Source organism: Argiope bruennichi, chromosome 2, assembly GCF_947563725.1.
Source record: "Argiope bruennichi chromosome 2, qqArgBrue1.1, whole genome shotgun sequence".
NCBI lineage: Eukaryota > Metazoa > Arthropoda > Arachnida > Araneae > Araneidae > Argiope > Argiope bruennichi.
The window spans coordinates 57,351,872-57,370,469 of record NC_079152.1 but is presented as its reverse complement, the minus strand read 5'-3'; the positions used below and the strand labels follow the sequence as shown (position 1 = coordinate 57,370,469).

Sequence of the window (18,598 nt, the reverse complement as noted above, 5' to 3'; positions counted from 1 at the left end):
GGCTAAAAAGTATTTTATCACACTGATTTAAACAACTAGATAAATAATATAGAAAGCATAAATTTTTTGAAAAAAAAACAATTCTTACACACATTCATGAATCCTACAGCTATATATTCTATGATTTTCTGGTCCAGTGCTTTCAGTTCACCCCTTACTATTGTAGCATTGAATAGCATTGCACTATATAAGCACTGGAACTAAATAATCCAGTTCCCTTCAAAAGTATTCAAATTATTTTGCAAATATTAAATATAATAAATTTTTTAAAAAATTCACCAATAGGAAATTTAATTTCAAATCAAGTACTCATTGCTTACACATAATCTATATTACATTTTTGTTTTGTTTTGTTTCATTCATTTAATATGCTTAAAATTTAATACAAATATTGAAAATAAAAATGTTTCCCAAATCATTTGAATGTAAAGGAAATAAATTAAATATATTTTATATATTTGCATACCATTATAATTACATACATAATTTATACAGATGTTTAAAAATCCCCAGACTTTTTTTTGTGCGTTCGTATCTGTGTGTAACCTTACCCAAACTTCAAATTAAAAAAAAAAATAATAATAAAAGCTTTACAAGGAGTTTTTCTCTACATAAATATAAAAAAAGTGTTCAAAATAAATAAGGATGTTTTTATTTGCTCCATTCTAAGTAATGATATTTTATGTAGAAACTAAAGATCTTTAAACCTATGAACAAACAAAAAAAAAAAAAAAAAAAAAACCATAACTATCTAGAAAAGTGCAAAAAACTATGAAATAAATATGCAGGCCATTAGAGTAATATTTTTTCAATTCATATTTATTTTTAATATGTCAAATAAGTTACAATTAAGACCAATATTAAAAAGAATCAGCAAAAATACTTTTTTCCACTTTTATTTTTTTTACAATACAGCAATTTTTTTAAACAATGCAAAAAAGTCATACCAAGTTTATAGAGGAAGATAATTTAACCATCAGCACTTCAATGCCTTTAAAACTGTTCTTTTAGATTTTTTTTTCCTTCTTTAAGCAAATAAGAAAAAAATGGCATTGACATGTAAAATAAAGTATTATTTTAATGAATATTGAATTTTTTTTTTTAGAATAGTAAGAATATATTTGAAATTAAGATGTATACATGTAAAAACCATTTATATTGTATCAATTGCATTTATTTAATTAAAGACATGAACAAAATCTTATTAAGAGTGGTACATCAAATAAAAAAAACTTATCACACATTTGAAATCTGAACAAACTTCTTTGGCTGCTTGTATGAGGTATGGATTGTCTTTGCACCACAAAGTTAGATTACCCTTCATATTTTTCTTTTGTTTTAAAATAGAAAATATTTAAATTAAAATGATTGAATTTGAAAACCCAGAAGTGAAGAACTTTCATCAAAGTGTGGGCGAACTGCAGATGAAGTTGCTCACTAGTTACTATAAAAAATAACTAATGTCAATTGATACTTATAAGCATATAAACTTTTTCTTGTTTGTTGCCATCTATTTGAGAACTGTACAAACATGGAAATAGTAGACAGCAGCTGTTGTGAGAGGAGTCGCCCAAGTTCTGAGAGACTTCCGAGGGAAATAAAAATCGCACAAGTTTCTGTCTTCAAAATTTGACTTTGCAGGTAGCTCAAGTTCTTTTAGTTGTACTATTAGACAATCCAAGATATTGGATGCACAGTTTTTTGTTGTTTTTTTGTTTCTTACAAGCACAGGAGATCATTGTGAATATGGGGGTGCAAAGTAAATCAAAGCCAGAGAAATGTCCTCAGAGCAACGATCTTATTAAAAACACTCCCACTGTTAAATAATAATAGAAAGGAAAATGAAATAATACTAAACAAAAAAGTTGCTCCATAAATTCCTGCAGCGAGAAGAGGAATCACAGTTTATGTGGTCAGTTTGTAAGTCATTTTGCTAGCAGGAAAGTTATGAGCAATTCAGTTCAGTGCAGCTTCTGAAGTTTGACTTTCCTCCCCTAAAAATATTTAAACAGCCACAATTAGCATTATATATAAAACTTTAAAATGCTGATAAGAAAACATTAAATTATAATTCAACAAAGAAAAGAAAGAGCATTGTATTTAGAAATAAATTCAAATTTTAAATGTCTTTAAAAATAATTCTCTTCCTAACCATTTAGATTCATATTTAATATGTATCTTGTTTTTCTTTGATGGCATGGCTGGAACTCCACTAAAATAATACCCAATATCTAAATTTCTAAAAATTCTTTAAGGTTCAAATCTAAAATATATTGAATCAATAGAAAAATCTTAACCTTAAAATGACTTTATAACAATGCAGGCCTAAACAATTGAAGCTTGATAGTTTTTTTTTGATGATTTCTTATAAAAGAAAATTATATTTGATTATTAAAATGTTAGGTAAAACAAACTAAATATCAATATGAAACAAAAGATGTTTCTCATAATCTAATGTAATTTTATAAATATACTCAAAGCATTTTCAAATTTTAAGTAATTTTGTGAACAATTCTTTAAAATTTGTTTAATACTGATATATAGAAATAATAAAATGCTGAAAAAAAATTTAAATCAATGCCCATTTTATAGTATATATTAAAAATCAAATTCACAGAATTTTAAATACCAATTTTACCAATTCTTTCTTCTATAAAAGTAATCCCTAAACATCTTCTTGACTTTTTCTCACACAACGGGCAACTTTCCTTTTAAACTCTGTGTAGTTTTCCCGCCATTCTTTCTGCAATGCCACAAGAAAATAAAACAATAAATAAACAATTACAGAGGGGGATTTTTTTTTTTGATAAAACAATAAGAAATACATACTGCAGCATCTACATTGGCAGGAGATTCATCATTAGGATCAGCCAGCATGGAAATAACTGAAATTAAAATAGTTTCTACTGTATGGACTGGTAGCCATCTTTCAGATGCCTTTTCATAGCCAAATTTGTCATCTCCAGGCTCATGCAGAATTGATATGCACACATCACCTGTTTTGTCGACTAGAAGAGAATATACAATATATTGCACCCATTTATTGATTGAATTAAAATTAAGAATTAGTTGCTTCATTAATTATCATAATACCTGATTTTTGAAGTTACACCACGAGCTAATAGTACTGAATCATAGTTACAAACACTTTAAGTACCGTTTCATGAAAATCTAGATATTTCTTATGAGGTAATCTCTCCGGAAAGCAATAAATCCCGAGCTGAACATTAACCAATAATTTCGCCAAAATATTCGACTAAAAATATTTAAATTAACCACATTTTATGGTTTTGGGTGCAGAACATTAATGAAGAATAAGGAAATAGCAATCACACTTTTAAGTAGTACTTAAATTTGGATTTCCAACTAATTGGCCATTTACTTCTTTTACTTTGCCAAAGTCTACATACTTTAAAATGAAGTAATCAACTATTCTTATTGTCTTACCAAGCTGACACTTGTCATCTTTTTCTTTTTTAAAACCTTACTCCACTTAAAAACTAGTATTCTATAAAGATTTGCTAATGCAAAAAGTCGCTTTTTATTTGATTTTTTTTCGGGAAATTGTTTTGTTTAAGATCCTTTTTGAGCACTATTCAAATAGTATTTATTGTCATTTGTATTTAATTCTATTTCTAATTTACATAAGAGATCTACTGAAGTAAATGTCTATTTCATCAGATAGCTGAGTAAGCTAATTTATCCACTTTTTCATTGGCATAGCTTGAATCCAGATTAATTGCAAATCATCTGCTCTTCCCTTTTTTAAGACAATGTTAATTATATTTCTTTTTTCACAAAATTCAAAGTCATAAGTGGAAATAGTAAAATAGAAATAATATGAATTCTTAATTCATACCCCCGTCTTCAGACAATTTAATTGCTTTTTAAAGTACCTCAACTTTTAACTAAATTATGACTATTATCACAGCTTATATAGTATTTCTTCATTTTTAATTCCATGTTTTAAGACCACTGCACATCCTAGCTCCATGTCTACTTTGAAACTGTTGGGGTAAATACAGTTACTTCATCTTGTAATTTTTTCATGATATGGACCTTGAAAACATAAGCTTCAAACCATATGCTCCAGCATTGGTTATTTTATCAAGTTGTACTTCTTGTCAATTTATAATATATAATATAGTTTCAGCAAATTATTAAAGGATAGAGATTTCCAAAGAATTTTAATTAAAACAAATATTTTCAAACAGTACTCAAAATTGATTAAATATATTAGTGAAATAATTTTCCTTTTTCCTCCCACTGATGTTCAATTTAACATTAAAACAAACTCTAGCATACACTTTTATATAGAGGAGTGATTTCAATGTTTTTGTATTCATGCTCATTATCTTTGAAAATTCAATTGGTTCTAAAATCAATATCTCTGTCTACAATAAAGTTTCTTTCTTTCTTTTTTTTAAAAATCATTTCAATATTCTTTTATGCAATCTTTTCAAGAATATTGTGAAAATAGACTTCTTTTGTCAGGATTTTTTTTTAATACTTTGCTCTTCTTTAGGTATGAGTTTTTTCAGTTTCTTCAGTTTTTTAAAACTATTTTCTAAAGGCACATACTTTGCTTCTTATCATTTTAAGCCTAGAATGACACCATATTACATTTTATCTACTTTTATGAAGATGATACTTCTGCAAATCATTTTTAATCTTCAATAAAGTCCTTCATAATTTTCTAAAAATTACCCACTATAATATGAATTTCATTAAAAGATTCAGTTAACCTGATCATATCTTCCAAAATCTAGAATTTTAATTTGATTTCATCTTTATTTCTTCCAGATGTATTATTTTGATAATTTGTTTTAGCCAAGTATATTGATTTATAGTTGTTTTGTTATTCTTTATGCTGACAAACCAGTTGGAGCTAGCATCTTCAGCAATGTTTTGGGAAGCATAATAGCAACTAAATTGTATGTTTCATATCATTAAATTTGAAAAAGAATTTGCATTATCTATTTTATCTACATATATAATCTCTCAATCATATATGTTTCTTGGTCCCAATCTTTATTATTTTCATTAAAATCACCAATAATTAAATTCTTAATTACTTAATCCAGTCATGCAATGATCATACCCACACCCACATATATATTGCCATAAACCTGGCAATACTACACATACAAGAAACTAATAATACAAATGTTAAAAACATTCATTAACTGACAGTTATATTTATACTAAAAACATTTAAAATGTCAAACTTCATATTTTAATCTGATTATTACCACTCTTCTTCATCAGAACTAAAACATTCTCTAAACTAGGATTAAATATCACTCAACATAAAATTACATACAATTTTTTTTTTTCTGTTCTCAGAAATTTCCAAGGATCAATTATACAGATTACACTAAATTTAACTCATTCTTTGAAAGAAAATTTCTGACATAATTTTAAAACAAAATTTAAAGAACATATGCATTTATATTAAATTATAGAAAACAAAATCAAGAAAAAATTATAGCTAAATTTAATTTTAAAAAAAGATGAAAGTATTAAGTCACATATTATTATGTTTATACCTTAATTAAAAAGAGGATAAAATAAAACAATCTGAATAAACAAAATTTCATACAGCCATTTTTTTATAGCACAGATTCAAGCATGTGAAATTCTTGCAATCTTTCTTGGATGGATTCCAATAGTTGCAGTCAGCCAAACTCAAGTACAGTATTTTGAGTTCACAGGAAATTCTAGTCAAGCACATATTAAGTATGGGCTCAAATAATAGTATTTCAGAATTCTTATAAATTAGATAGTTTATGTTAATATTAATGCCAATTTTACAAGTTCCTTCTGCATAATATTAACTCAGTAGCAATTGCTTAATAAAACAAAAATTATTAAAAACAATTATTTGTATCTGGTTCAACCAAAATTTCATTTCTTTTACAGAAAATCATCATATATATACATCTATTACAAAAGAGGAAGGAAAAGGAATCATAATTTGTATTAAACAAACCTACCTGTAGTTTCCAGGGCTTGGCTATTTATTTTCAGCATTTTTAATGCCAAGATTCAGTTATAGATGGAAAATCGTGAAAAGTACGCAAGAAACTATCCAAATCATAAAACATTTTTATGCAACCTTCTATTTTGAATGTTACTATTGCACTTTTTAAAACAAATGCACTATCACATCTTATATTACAATAATTATAACCTCAAAATACAGCACTAATGTATTACGTTTATTATTAAATACATTATACATAAATGCATTTACAAAGTAACAAACATCAATTTTGAGTTCGAATAGAAGCAAACTAAACTTCACTATAATGTACACTTTTAATTTCTTTTTTCTTAAATTGTTTTGTACTTTTGTATTGTTAAATATATCTTGAGGAATCTATTAAAGTTAGATAATTATATTTCTTCTAATTTATCACTAAAATATTTGTTAAAATTATTTTTAGAGAACTTCACATTAATTATTAAATTCTAATTTAATTTATTTAGAATTATAAAAAACTTTTAATGACTGTTTTAGAATAAAAGTGAACTTTAAAGATTTTACAACATTAACACAGAGCTAAGAAATTATGAATGTTAATTTACAGATAAAAAGAAGAGTGAAAATTTTATGCACATTTTGTTAAGATATTAGGATTAATCATTCATGCATAAACTACACATTTTTACATAGCCTATCTTAACCCAAAATATTTTACATTTACAAAAAATTAAAATATTAGACTTACTGTTTGGATGCCATATCTCTGTTATAAACTTCATCTTAGGAGGCCGCAAAGGATATTCTTTGGGAAAATACAAATGAGCTTTAAAGAAGCCCCCTTCACTACAAAACATTAAATAAAAAGAATATAAATAAATGCAAAACATAAATACTGAAGCAAACAAATACAACTTTAAACATGAAGGTGTTTCTGACAAATTTATTTGGATCAGTATAAAAATTAAAACATAAATCAAATACCACAGTAATTCTTCTAACATTAATAAAAACACTTTCAACATAAAATCTTGCATCAAAATACCTGTTTAAAAATTAAAATTACACCAACATAAATATCTATCAAATTCCATTTTCTTAAAGATTCTGCTTTTATACATTAAAATGATTAAATTAACTTTTGATGTTGCTTGCATTAATCTTCAAATAGATTATACTTATGTATTGTTTTTTATTTTCTTTAAATTGCATGATAAAATAGTCTCACTTTACAGTTTTCATGCCATATGAAAACTCAATATTCCTTAAAAGTCTAGAATATTAAGTGAGTCATTTGGTTTCATTAAAATATCTGCCAAATTATTAACTATTACAATAACTTTAATATTTGGTAATCATAATACTTATCTAAGTTATAAATGTATAAAAAAATCATAAATTACAAAATATTGAAATGTAACAAAAAAGCAACATAAGAATTATATATATATTTTTAAAAAATAGAACATATAGGTTTACCTACAGTTATTAAAAAAAAAAAAAAAAAAGAAAGAAAGAAAAGAGAAGGAGAGAGAGAAATGCATATTCTTACTATAGAGTATCTGGTGGTCCAATGATGAGCACTTCCCACTTGTAAATGTCATTATCATCAATCAAGCCTGCAGAAAAACCCTCAACAGGATTTTTCTTTAGTTCTAGGGAAAAAAAAAAAAAAAGTACCATGAATAATAAATAATTTACTAACTAGTTTGATACTAACTTTTTACACAATATTTATCCAGAAACCATAAAAGAAAACAAATTCTATAATATATATATATATAAATGAATTATCATTTATAAACACTAATATTAAAATTAATAAATTAGAGAAGATATTCATCAATATCCTTATTATTCAGTTACTAGTTTTAGCAATGTAACAGACAGTATAAAATTTTTAAACAAACTCGTAACCCTTTATAAGTTAATAATACTTATATGGTACTTACAGTTTACTTTTGTAGTTAAAATGTTACACAGTTATAAATTTAAATGGCCATGATCTACCAGTAGCCAGATTTTGAAATTAAAGTGGCAACATTTACACAACATCAAATGAAGTTTTTATTGAAATTTAACATCTTAATTAAAAATGATTAAAAGATTTCATTACACATATTATTACCTACGTAGATAGAGTTACTAAAGAGAAAGGGGAGGGGAATTTAAATCATTTTCTTTAACCATTAATATTTAAAATTTTAGAATTTTAGGTAAAGAGCATTAAGGATACCAATGCTCATTTTGTTGTTAATAAGCCAAAACTTACAGTTCAAAGCGGGTTTCGCAATTGCAATACGAGCATCCTTGCTGCTGACCACTAGAATGCTAATTTCATATAAACTATTACTGTAGGTGCTCTGTTTACCAATTTAGGACAACAAATATCACTATTCAGGTGAAACAAAATTCATTTAAAAATTATAATCTATTGGTAACATGCAGACTGTGCTACCAACAATTATTAGCAATGTTTTTTCACATTTCATCAATCAAAAAAATCAAATTCCCAGTTATTGACGGGCCATCTATTAAGTTAGATAAAACCTTTTTCTAGTTCAATTTCTGTATAGAATAAATAAATTTTTTTTTTTTAAATATTTCGGATTTGAAATGGGGCATGAAAATTGAAGCTATACATTTGGTTTCAATTTCCTTGTTTTCTTCTTCACAAATCCATTTATTTTGTTTATAAATGAAATGTTGAGGACTTAGAGTCAAACTAGATTATACAAATTAAAATGAGACAGGCATTTAACACTTTTACTGTTACTGTATGAAGTAAAGTTAGATTAAATTAAAAAAATTTTGCAGGCCCTCATGAGATCTTTTTTGGCAATTTTGGGACCTTTCTATAAATAAGCTTGAAATGTAAATAATTATTTGTCACATATTTCAAAGGGAAAGGAATAACATTTCTAAGTTCTATTTTACAACCCAGCAATGTGAAAAGAGAACAAATGGTATAATAATTTATTTTGCAGACTTTTTTGAATTTGTGGTGATAATCCTGCCTGCAACTCTGTTCACAAAACTACATGAAAAGAAAAGATCAATGATTGATGGTGTTCCCAGATCAACATTCTCTCCCCCCCCCAACATTGATGGAATATTCAAGGCAAAATCAAGTCACAAAATAGTTTTCTCTTCTCCCCTAAATTAAAAAGCAGACATTTCACCTACTTTCAGAGAAAAATCAAATATTTATCCAAAGTGCTCAAGTATAACAAAATAAAATTTAAAGAATTTTGATATAAGTTTTCTATAACTACATTAAATTTTAATTTCTACACATTAGATACATAGGTGAAAAAATACGGGCACCCATGAAATAAAAGTTTTATTAATAGGGAATTGGATCAGTCTTTGACTTAATTACATTGTATGCGATGAGGGATGGATGTATAGAAGGCATGAAATAAAATTTAATGGAGTACAAAGCCATTCTTCCTGGTAAATAGAAATTCTGAAAGTGTAGATGGTGCATGTGGAGGTTTGATTCCAAATATCTCTACAAATGTTTAAACAAAAGACAGAGGAGGACATGCAATTAGTCCACCTCCTCATGCTTAAAAAAAACCATGTTTGGATCATTTTTTTTAAAGATAAGATAGGAATCAAGTTATTTCACATCTTGATAAAGGCAGCAATCTCTGGGAAATAAACTGTACAGAAGAAGACGCATCTGATTGTCTAGAATAAGCAACTGTAACTTTCAATCTAGAGAAACAAGCAGCCCAAGACCACACTAAAATATTGCAGGCCATACCATAAGGGTATTTGGCAAGAGGCAGCCAGAAGAAAAGGCTTCTGTAGACATCTTGCAGACATAAACACATACAATTGTCTAAAATATGGTGAAGGCAATTTATCAGACTAGATGACTTGTTGCTACTATTGTGGAATTTAGCTTCTGAGTGTTTTACACTATTGTCACTGCTGAAAAGCATGGCACGATGTTAGCAAAGGTTTACAAATTGCAATTCTTCTTAAACGTCCATAGCATTCCCTTTGGCCAGTTTTTACTGAAATAGAGTTCTGGAGCAACTACTTTTCTCAAACATTATCTAGGATAAAGACTACTTGCACTTTGGGACAACTATGTAAGTCAACACTCATTTATTCCCCTCTGTAAACTTTTTATACATCCACTTTTTCTATGACCGATACAGTATTCCAACACCCCAAATAACTGATTATTTTTGTCACTGAGCAACTAGCACACTGCATTCCAACAATCATGCTTTTTTAAAATTCTGACAGGTTAATCATTGAGTTTTTCAGAGAACGGTAGGTGCATGCAACATTTATAACTGATGTTGAGCGAATAATACTTTATTCTTGTAACCACTAGATAGAAGACAATGAAATGGGCCATGCCTTTGTCATGGGCACTTGTATAATTTTATCAACCTATCTGTATAAAAATGTCTAATAAAAGAAATATTTATAATTTTTTAAATTTAATTGCCTCTAAACGGTAACATATCACTCGATCTTTATTGCAGAACAACCTGGGAAATATATCCAACTAGACGACTCAGCACTATAAGAAAGAATTTGGAAAAGGAAAACAAAAGCTTTAATAAATAACTTTCATAATTTGTTTTCATTTTTTCATTGTTTAATATTTATTATATTGCTTATTACTTTATTATATTTACAGTAGAATTTCTCTTAATTGAAACAGGGTGCATAGTGAGAAATTGTTACAAAAATTAAGTACTTTCAAGTACCTTAGACAAATAAAGCACTTTTGTACATGTATACATGTACAGATACATAAACCTGCATATTTTCTAAGCATAGGTTATTTTCTGTTTTATAATAATGCATAGTTTTTATTGAAATTTTTAAAAAATAATTTTAAATGTTTAATTTTTAAATTTTAAAATTTAATTCTCTATTTACACAGTATTAGCGTAACGCCTTCTATTGCAAAACAAATTATGTCTTTTTGGTTTCAACAAAAACTAAAAAGGATCATAAAAATGAAAAGCTATCAATACCAAAAATTTAAGTGTACTTTTATAAGATTAACAATCAAGATCTGTTATCTTTTCTAATATATTTTTTTAAATAACAAACTATCAACATGTTTAGATAGATACATCATTTCTGAAAATGTTATCATTTTTTGTAGAAGCATAGGTATGATCAAACAGTTTGTATTTGATTTTTATATATGCAACAACAAATAAGATTAGATAAAGCTGGGACAGAAAATGCAAATTTTCTCCTGCACTAACTCGCTACATGTAGAAAACTTAGTTGCAGTCTTATACAGCTAATTAAGCATTCTAAAAATTGTTACTATCATAAGACTGTTAGTCATATGATTTAACCATTCTGACTTCAATTTCATGACAATTTTGCCAAAATTTCCACAAAATTGATGCTAGATCAATACTATGTTCTAAATAAGTTTTTTAAAAACATTTTTTAATAGAAAAGAATAGTAGTGTTTAGAAATGGTCCGGCTATAAAAAAATGTCTTATTGCTTCTAACTTCTGAAATTTAGAAAAGGCATTTATTTTTTTAATTTAAGGTATGCGACTATGTGTGGGATGGATTTTTTTTTTGAAAAAACTTTAAATGCACTTATATTTTTGAATATTTGCATTAAAAAAAAGATTGAAGAAATATCAATAAAAATCAAATTATATCAGCTAAGCGATTTTTATTTTTTGCTTAAAAAGAGGTATACGGCAAGTCATCTTCTAATTTAGAAATTGATCAAATGATTTGCTTAAAATTTTGCAGCTAAAGATCTATATTATTTAGTTCCTGTACTAAAAAATAGGCTGTATTTTTATCTCTTCTTTAAACATTGGGATTCAATTTATAAATAAGACGAAATGTTCATTTTTTTCACATTGTGAAACAATAAAACAATTATAAAATATTTTTTAATGAATAGATTACTTGCATTCTAATTCAGGAACTGCGGAACATATCGAGGAATTGTTATAATAATTTGAACAAAAATTATGTATTGGATTTTAATTTATAATTTTCATATGAATATTCTATCAAAGATTAGAATTTGAGAAAATAGCATTAAAACATATGTAAATGCAAGCATACAAATCAAGGTAACTTCCCAAAAAATGGACAAAATTCTTATGATTTTACAAAGAAACTTGTTGAAACATTAAGAATATTTAATAATAATAAAAAAAATCATAATTTTGGAAAAAATCAACTTTTTAATGTAATCACCCACTTTAACATTCTAAAAATTTAATAAACTTGCTTTTTATCTTTACTTTACAATATATATATTACTAAATTTACTTTAGCTTTAAAAAATATGATATATTTTGTGAAGAAATGAATATAATTTAACTTTAATTTCCCTACATAACAGAAACAGATTCATGAAGTTAAAATGAGCTAGATTTACAGTTAGCAAGAAAAATGGGAATAAAGAAAGCTAATAGAAGCATTTTCTAAAAGTATTTTTTGAATCCAGGACGAGACAATATACCGGATTGCTTTGAAATTAAAAAAAGTTCATGAAATGAAGAATTTTATTCAATGAACAGTTCTGAAAATTTTAAATTAAAGAAAAGAAAGTACTTTATTTTTCCTTTATCACGACATTAATAGTGATAAAATAACGTGACTCAACGACTCAAAGCAATGATATTGTCTTGAATTTTATTATAATAAAAATCATTATAATGATATATTATAATGTTACAAATTATGTCCAAAACCAATTTTTCAAAAATTACTAAAACTAAAAGGGAAAAAAATGGATTCAGTCAAACAAAATTTGATATAAATCTTTAAAACGGTGCAAAAATAATTTTCACGAGATGATGCTTTAATGTTACAGCAAAAAACCTTTAAAATTCTATTTTTATTTTTTAAATTAAATTTATAACCAAAATTCTGAAATATTCATACTTTTTTTAAAGATATATTAGAATGTTATAGAGTATTAACAAGTATGGCACAATAAGTATTTCTTACTGCCCATTCCGGATATAACTATTTCAGTATTCCAATAAATGGCAATGCGCACTGTTGAAGAAAAAAGGAGCAAGAATAAAGTCTCATGAGCATTATCTTAATATGAGCTGTAGCCTTTGGGTCACTTGTTTAATTCGTCCCTTTTCTTGATACATCTAATAAACAAGCTTTTACAATTATGCTTTCAAACTATTGTATTCAATGTGTGGAGAAACAAAAGGCTGTATTTGCACTTTTCAGGAAAATCAAGCACTTTTAAGGTGCTTAAAAATGATTTTCAAATTTAAGCACTTTTCATGATGCTAAGCACCCTGTGAAATTAAGCAGTAAACATGATTTTATGTAGAAAATAATTTTGCTTAATGCAAAATGATATAGAATGATCTACAGTATGCATTCACACTTTATACCATACAATTATTAACAAAAATAATAAAGCATATTTAGATACGCTAATGCTCTTAAGTAAATTTTTGAAAAAGAGTGGAATTTTAATTTAGGCTTTTTGTTTTGGTTAATGGAAGCTCAGCTTTTTTTTTATGTTATACATTATTGCTTTATATTATTTAATAGATATATATATAATGCATAATAAAATAATGTATACTAACTTATGCATTTTAATAAATTTAAAATTAACAGTTTACTATTGCATTGGTATCATCCCAACAATTAATTTTATTAAACATTAATAAAAAATTAAAAACCTTATCATTAGTATATTATATACTGAAATGCAATTGAGCATGTCCCAACTCTCCTTCAGCAGAATTTTCCTTTAAAATGCATATCACTATACATGCTACATTTAAACTTAACTTGGCTTTTAGTTCATAAATGCTATATCTTTAAGTTTATTATACATTTAAAATAATAGAAATATATAATAAGGAATATATAAAATAAAACAGAAAAGGAAATCCAACATTAATGATGTTAAAAATTCAAGTTAAGAGTAGTTTCTAACCAAATTCAAGGAATTTACTTCACATCCAATTTTTTATATCCATACCTTCTTTTAGGATCAAGATCCATAGTCATGTATCCAAATTGGATAATTCAAACTTTCATTATCATAGTTCCGTTTGAAAGTAAATATACTTTATATGATTTATCAAATCTTTTTTCTCTTCCCTTACAGAAAAATTAAAAACCAGTCTTAGGCAATAATTGAAAATGAATTTTAAAATGCACTTTTTCAAAAGCTATCCCATATAAATAAAAACAATTTTTTATAGTAAAATAATGCTTAAATTTAACAAATTTAAAATATTTCCGATTATAAAATCAAAGTTTTTTTAATTGTATCTATTATATTCAACAGTTTAAATAAAGTAAAATGAATTTTTTAAATTCCAAATCCACTTAAAATTATAATATATATATATATAAACATAAAATAAGAATCTGATTAAAATATTTATGACAAGGAAATAAAAGCATTTAAATTAGATGTCAGTCAATACTATAATTCAAATTTCTAAAATTTAGAACTAGCTTATTTCCCTCCAATTCTTCCAAACATATTTCTCATAATTAATTTTTAGATTATATTTGCTTCCATGTCTAGTTTAGAGAGCTCATGAAAAAGATGGCATTCAATGATGGCAATTAAATGAAATTTAAAAGCATTAAGGAAGAAAATTTGTAATTCAAGATTACCCTGATACTGTACTACTATAAGATGAAAATTTCATTTTATTGAATTCTATCAAGAATTAATCAGTTGAATGGCTTTTTGATTATTACTTAAAGCAATTTAAAGTTAAAAAAAGAATAAAACAATTTGAAATTTATGAATTCACATTCTGAGTTAATAGAGAATTGCATATTTTATTGCAATTTTAACTTCACTTGATCATAATTGGATAATCAATTAAGAGATATCTTGGATTTTGATTAGAAAGAATTCGATTACCAAACCAGATTAAAAAATGAAATAAATAAATGATTCTATAAATTTTTTTATAATTTGTTCCTGAAGCGTGTATTATTAAAGCAAAAACTACGCAACGGGGTGAATTGGACAAAAGATTTTCGTGACAATTCAAAAAAATCATAGATTTTGTCTAATAGTTAAAATTAGAAGTCAGAAACATTACGTAATTTTTGAGAACCCTTTCAAAAAATTTGAAAAATAAGCTATTTATGTAAAGTGATATACGAGAGTATATGTGTCTTTGTTTACATTATCGTTACGCGTTTATGGTATTAGGCTTAAGCAAGCCAGAAAAATTAATTATAACTACTTTGATTCAGTATACATCCAATATAAACAGAAGTTTACGCATACTTATAAGCTGGATCTTACATTTAGTTAAATTTCAAACGGTTATCAAATTTACATACCATTTAATTGCTTACGAAGTAACAGGGCAGATTGCTGGGCAGCCATAGAGCTAGTTTACGATACTGATGTTAAACGAACAATAAAAAAAAACGAAATAAATATGGCGGAAAAGAGAGAAAGCGCATGCGCTTGCAACTTATGGTTGGAAACGATTTAATATTAATTTTTTTTAATTTTAATGAAATTTAGAGAATTATAACACATTTGCTCCAATAAAATACTAGGCAGAAGTTCAATAATATACACAACACACTCAAAAAGCAAATTTAGAGCTGATGCCATTCGAGATTAAAGAAATTTTGATTTTTTAAAGTATGTTTTATTTAAGAGAATCATTTTATTTTAGTTTATACCACCTAAAAATCGCATAGAGGTTATCGAATAGATAAAGCTCCCAAGTTTGCAGAACTGCCTAGTTCCACGCACAGTTATTTTGTGGGTAGTGTTTATTAAAAAACTGTCTTAAAAAATTTTAATTGGACTATTAAATAAAAACCAGTTAGAATTTATGTGTGTGTATTAGTGTGTGATTAAGTATATATATTAAAGTGCAAAACTATTTTTGTGTCATTTAAAATAATACTAATTCAACGATACCAATTCTATTTCTGTAAAACTTTTGCCTTCATTTTGCTAAATTTTCAAACATATCTTTAAATATTTTTCATAGTACTTCCATTATTTTACTTACTGTGGTCATACTCAGATGCGACGATTTTAAATATATTTTGCGTACAGATTTTAAGATAATGCAGATCTTAATTATGAGTAATTTTTTAAAAAATATGTAAAAATTCCAGAAAAAAAAAAGAGTTTAAAAGTCAAACAGACATTTCTGAATAAAATTTAAAGAAAAGAAAAATGATTTTTTAAACGTGATAATGCGATAATGCTTTTTAGAAGGCATTCTTTCTGCAAATTCAATGAATGAAAAACTGTAAGCATAGCGCACAATAGGTTAGATGATACAAGCAAGTCAAACGATGTCAGAACAGACGAATAGAGTCAAAAATATTATCATGCTACTATGTTTCGAATTAAGTTCAAATTTAGGTTAGGTTTTGAAGAGATATGTATATTATAAATATAAGTAGGAAAGGTAGGAAACGGAGAAAAAGTCACAAATGATTTGTTGACTTTCATTCTCAACGAATTGAACTAAAAATAATAGCACGATCACCAATTTCTATAAAAAAATTCTTTTGAACTTCTTTAGAACTAGAAGAAACTTTTTTCATTTCATCAGTATGATCAACTTGATGCTGTTTTTTCATCAGACGCGGCGGCAGAGATTTGTCGACTGGGGGGAAAGACAAATCCAAAAGGGGGCAAGCATAATTTTTTACATTGTAATTTGGTTCTAACTGGCTTCAAAGTAACTCATATTTTTTACATTTAATTAAAAAGAAAAGTATTATTTAGCTTCTTTTTCACTCAGATACTGATCCTTTCTTTCACTGTTAAAAATTTTGCAAAGATATTTGTAAAAAAATGTTCTCAGTCTTTTTTTTTTAATTGGCCATTAAAAGGTTGACAGTATTTGAATCTTTTTTTTAAAAAATCAGTCTCCTGAGATTTCATTGCACTGAGATTTAATTTTAGAAAAAGTAAAGTTATATTTACTTCATTCTAGATTGTAATATATAGATAGAAACACAAATTGCAAGAGAATGACATGTCATACTGAATGAACAAATTCATACTCTTATCATGGAAACTATATAAAATGAATGTAGGAACGAAATTCAAAAAGTTTTATAAAAGAAACTTTTTAGAAATCTAGAATAATAAATAAAAAAAATTTGACGTTTTCACCAAAAATCGATTTTTTTAGCGTAGTCCCCAACTTAAAATAATTTTTATATGAGGATTGCAACAACGAACAGGAATTCAGATGTATTTTAATCCCAGGTGAATGTGAATACGCGCGCGTGCACAGCAAAAATATATTATAGTTCGGACACGAACAATATAGAATGCGGAAAAGATACAATGATGTTGTTTCTAAGGAAGTGTGGTGAAAATATTTGTACAAATATCTCTATGTAAGATATGAAGAATAAATTTGCGAAAAATGGACTACTAAAACATTAGATTGCCCATGTATTTCAATGTGTATTAAAAAAAAAACAATAAATTTTATTAAAAAACAATTAGATCTTAAATATGAAATATCCTTCTTGAATATGAACTACCCTATCTCTTAACCACAGGTTCTTATGGTTAAGTACTTTTTTCCCCACGAAATATTGCAAGCTTGTTCCTCCAAAACACTGAGTTTTATCCCCTCAGTTGCATGCATTAATTTTTCTTAACCCCTTCGTTTGCAACGACGAGTGTGACTCGCGCATCTATAACTAAATCTTTAATTTTAAAACTAAAATTAAGTGAAAGTATTAAATAATTTAAAATGCAAAAATCATGAAAACTTACATTACATCAAATGCCCTTGTATTATTCTAGAGATTAAAATAATAAAAATTGTCCCTAATGTACTAAGATGTGCCATCTAATTAGGAAGTTAAGTAAATTCCATATCTAGTGGATAATATGTTATATATAAATATTCTCTGAATAATTATTTTAATTATCGTTTTATTAAGACATATTTAAATAGATCTATTAAAAATTTTGAAGTACCTGAAATTATATATTTTTGCCGCGAATAGAAGTTGAAAGAAAAAAAAATGAAAAAGAAAAATTAAAAAAAAAATTACTTTTCCCTATTACATAGTTATAATATTGAGTGTAGAATCTGACGAATTTGTAGGTAGTAATCTATTTAACAAATTTGTTACGTATTTGGATACGCTCTTTCAGTGAGCTAAAAAGCCACCATACCACATATATTATTTTTTGTCGTCAGTTTCATAATTTTTGTGTAATAATTGCAGCCAAATAAATTATAATGAAAAAAAAAAGACAGATATTTTACTGTTAAATAAACTTAATTTATCATTATACAGTTTAATATTTCAGTAATTTATAATGAATTCACATAATTTAGCTACAGAAAAAAAAAAAAAAACTCTTCTTTGCATGTATATTGTACAACCGAGAAGAGAGTCGAGAGAAAAGAGTATTTTATTAAATTTAGTTAAATTAGGGGAGGGTTACCGATAGGGCGGGAGTTGCCCCCCATTTCTCCTGCTAACGCCGCCTCTGTTTTTCATTTATTTACATCTTCTTATTAAATATGTCAATTATTTAACAACATCAACTAAAGTCATTTAATGAATCGCACTAACTTAGTTTTCTAGCTTTCACTTATTAGATT

At 26.3% G+C, this 18,598-nt stretch overlaps 1 protein-coding gene across 2 annotated transcripts; it reads right to left on the bottom strand.

Moving 5' to 3' along the window:
* Window positions 1–801: 801 nt before the first annotated feature.
* LOC129960141 (ubiquitin-conjugating enzyme E2 G1-like) lies at window positions 802–15,588 on the bottom strand. 2 transcript variants are annotated; one of them, XM_056073330.1, is made up of 6 exons: window positions 15,321–15,588; window positions 7,539–7,641; window positions 6,735–6,832; window positions 2,830–3,008; window positions 2,630–2,743; window positions 802–1,994 (listed from the first exon to the last, which is right to left on the bottom strand). In XM_056073330.1, the coding sequence occupies exons 1-5, from the start codon at window positions 15,364–15,366 to the stop codon at window positions 2,666–2,668; spliced, it is 504 nt and encodes a 167-aa protein (XP_055929305.1). In that variant the 5' UTR covers window positions 15,367–15,588; the 3' UTR covers window positions 802–1,994; window positions 2,630–2,665. The 2 variants fall into 2 exon arrangements, with proteins under 2 accessions (XP_055929305.1, XP_055929296.1); XM_056073321.1 differs by having other exon boundaries at window positions 2,639–2,743; window positions 15,321–15,587.
* Between the last annotated feature and the right edge of the window lie 3,010 nt (window positions 15,589–18,598).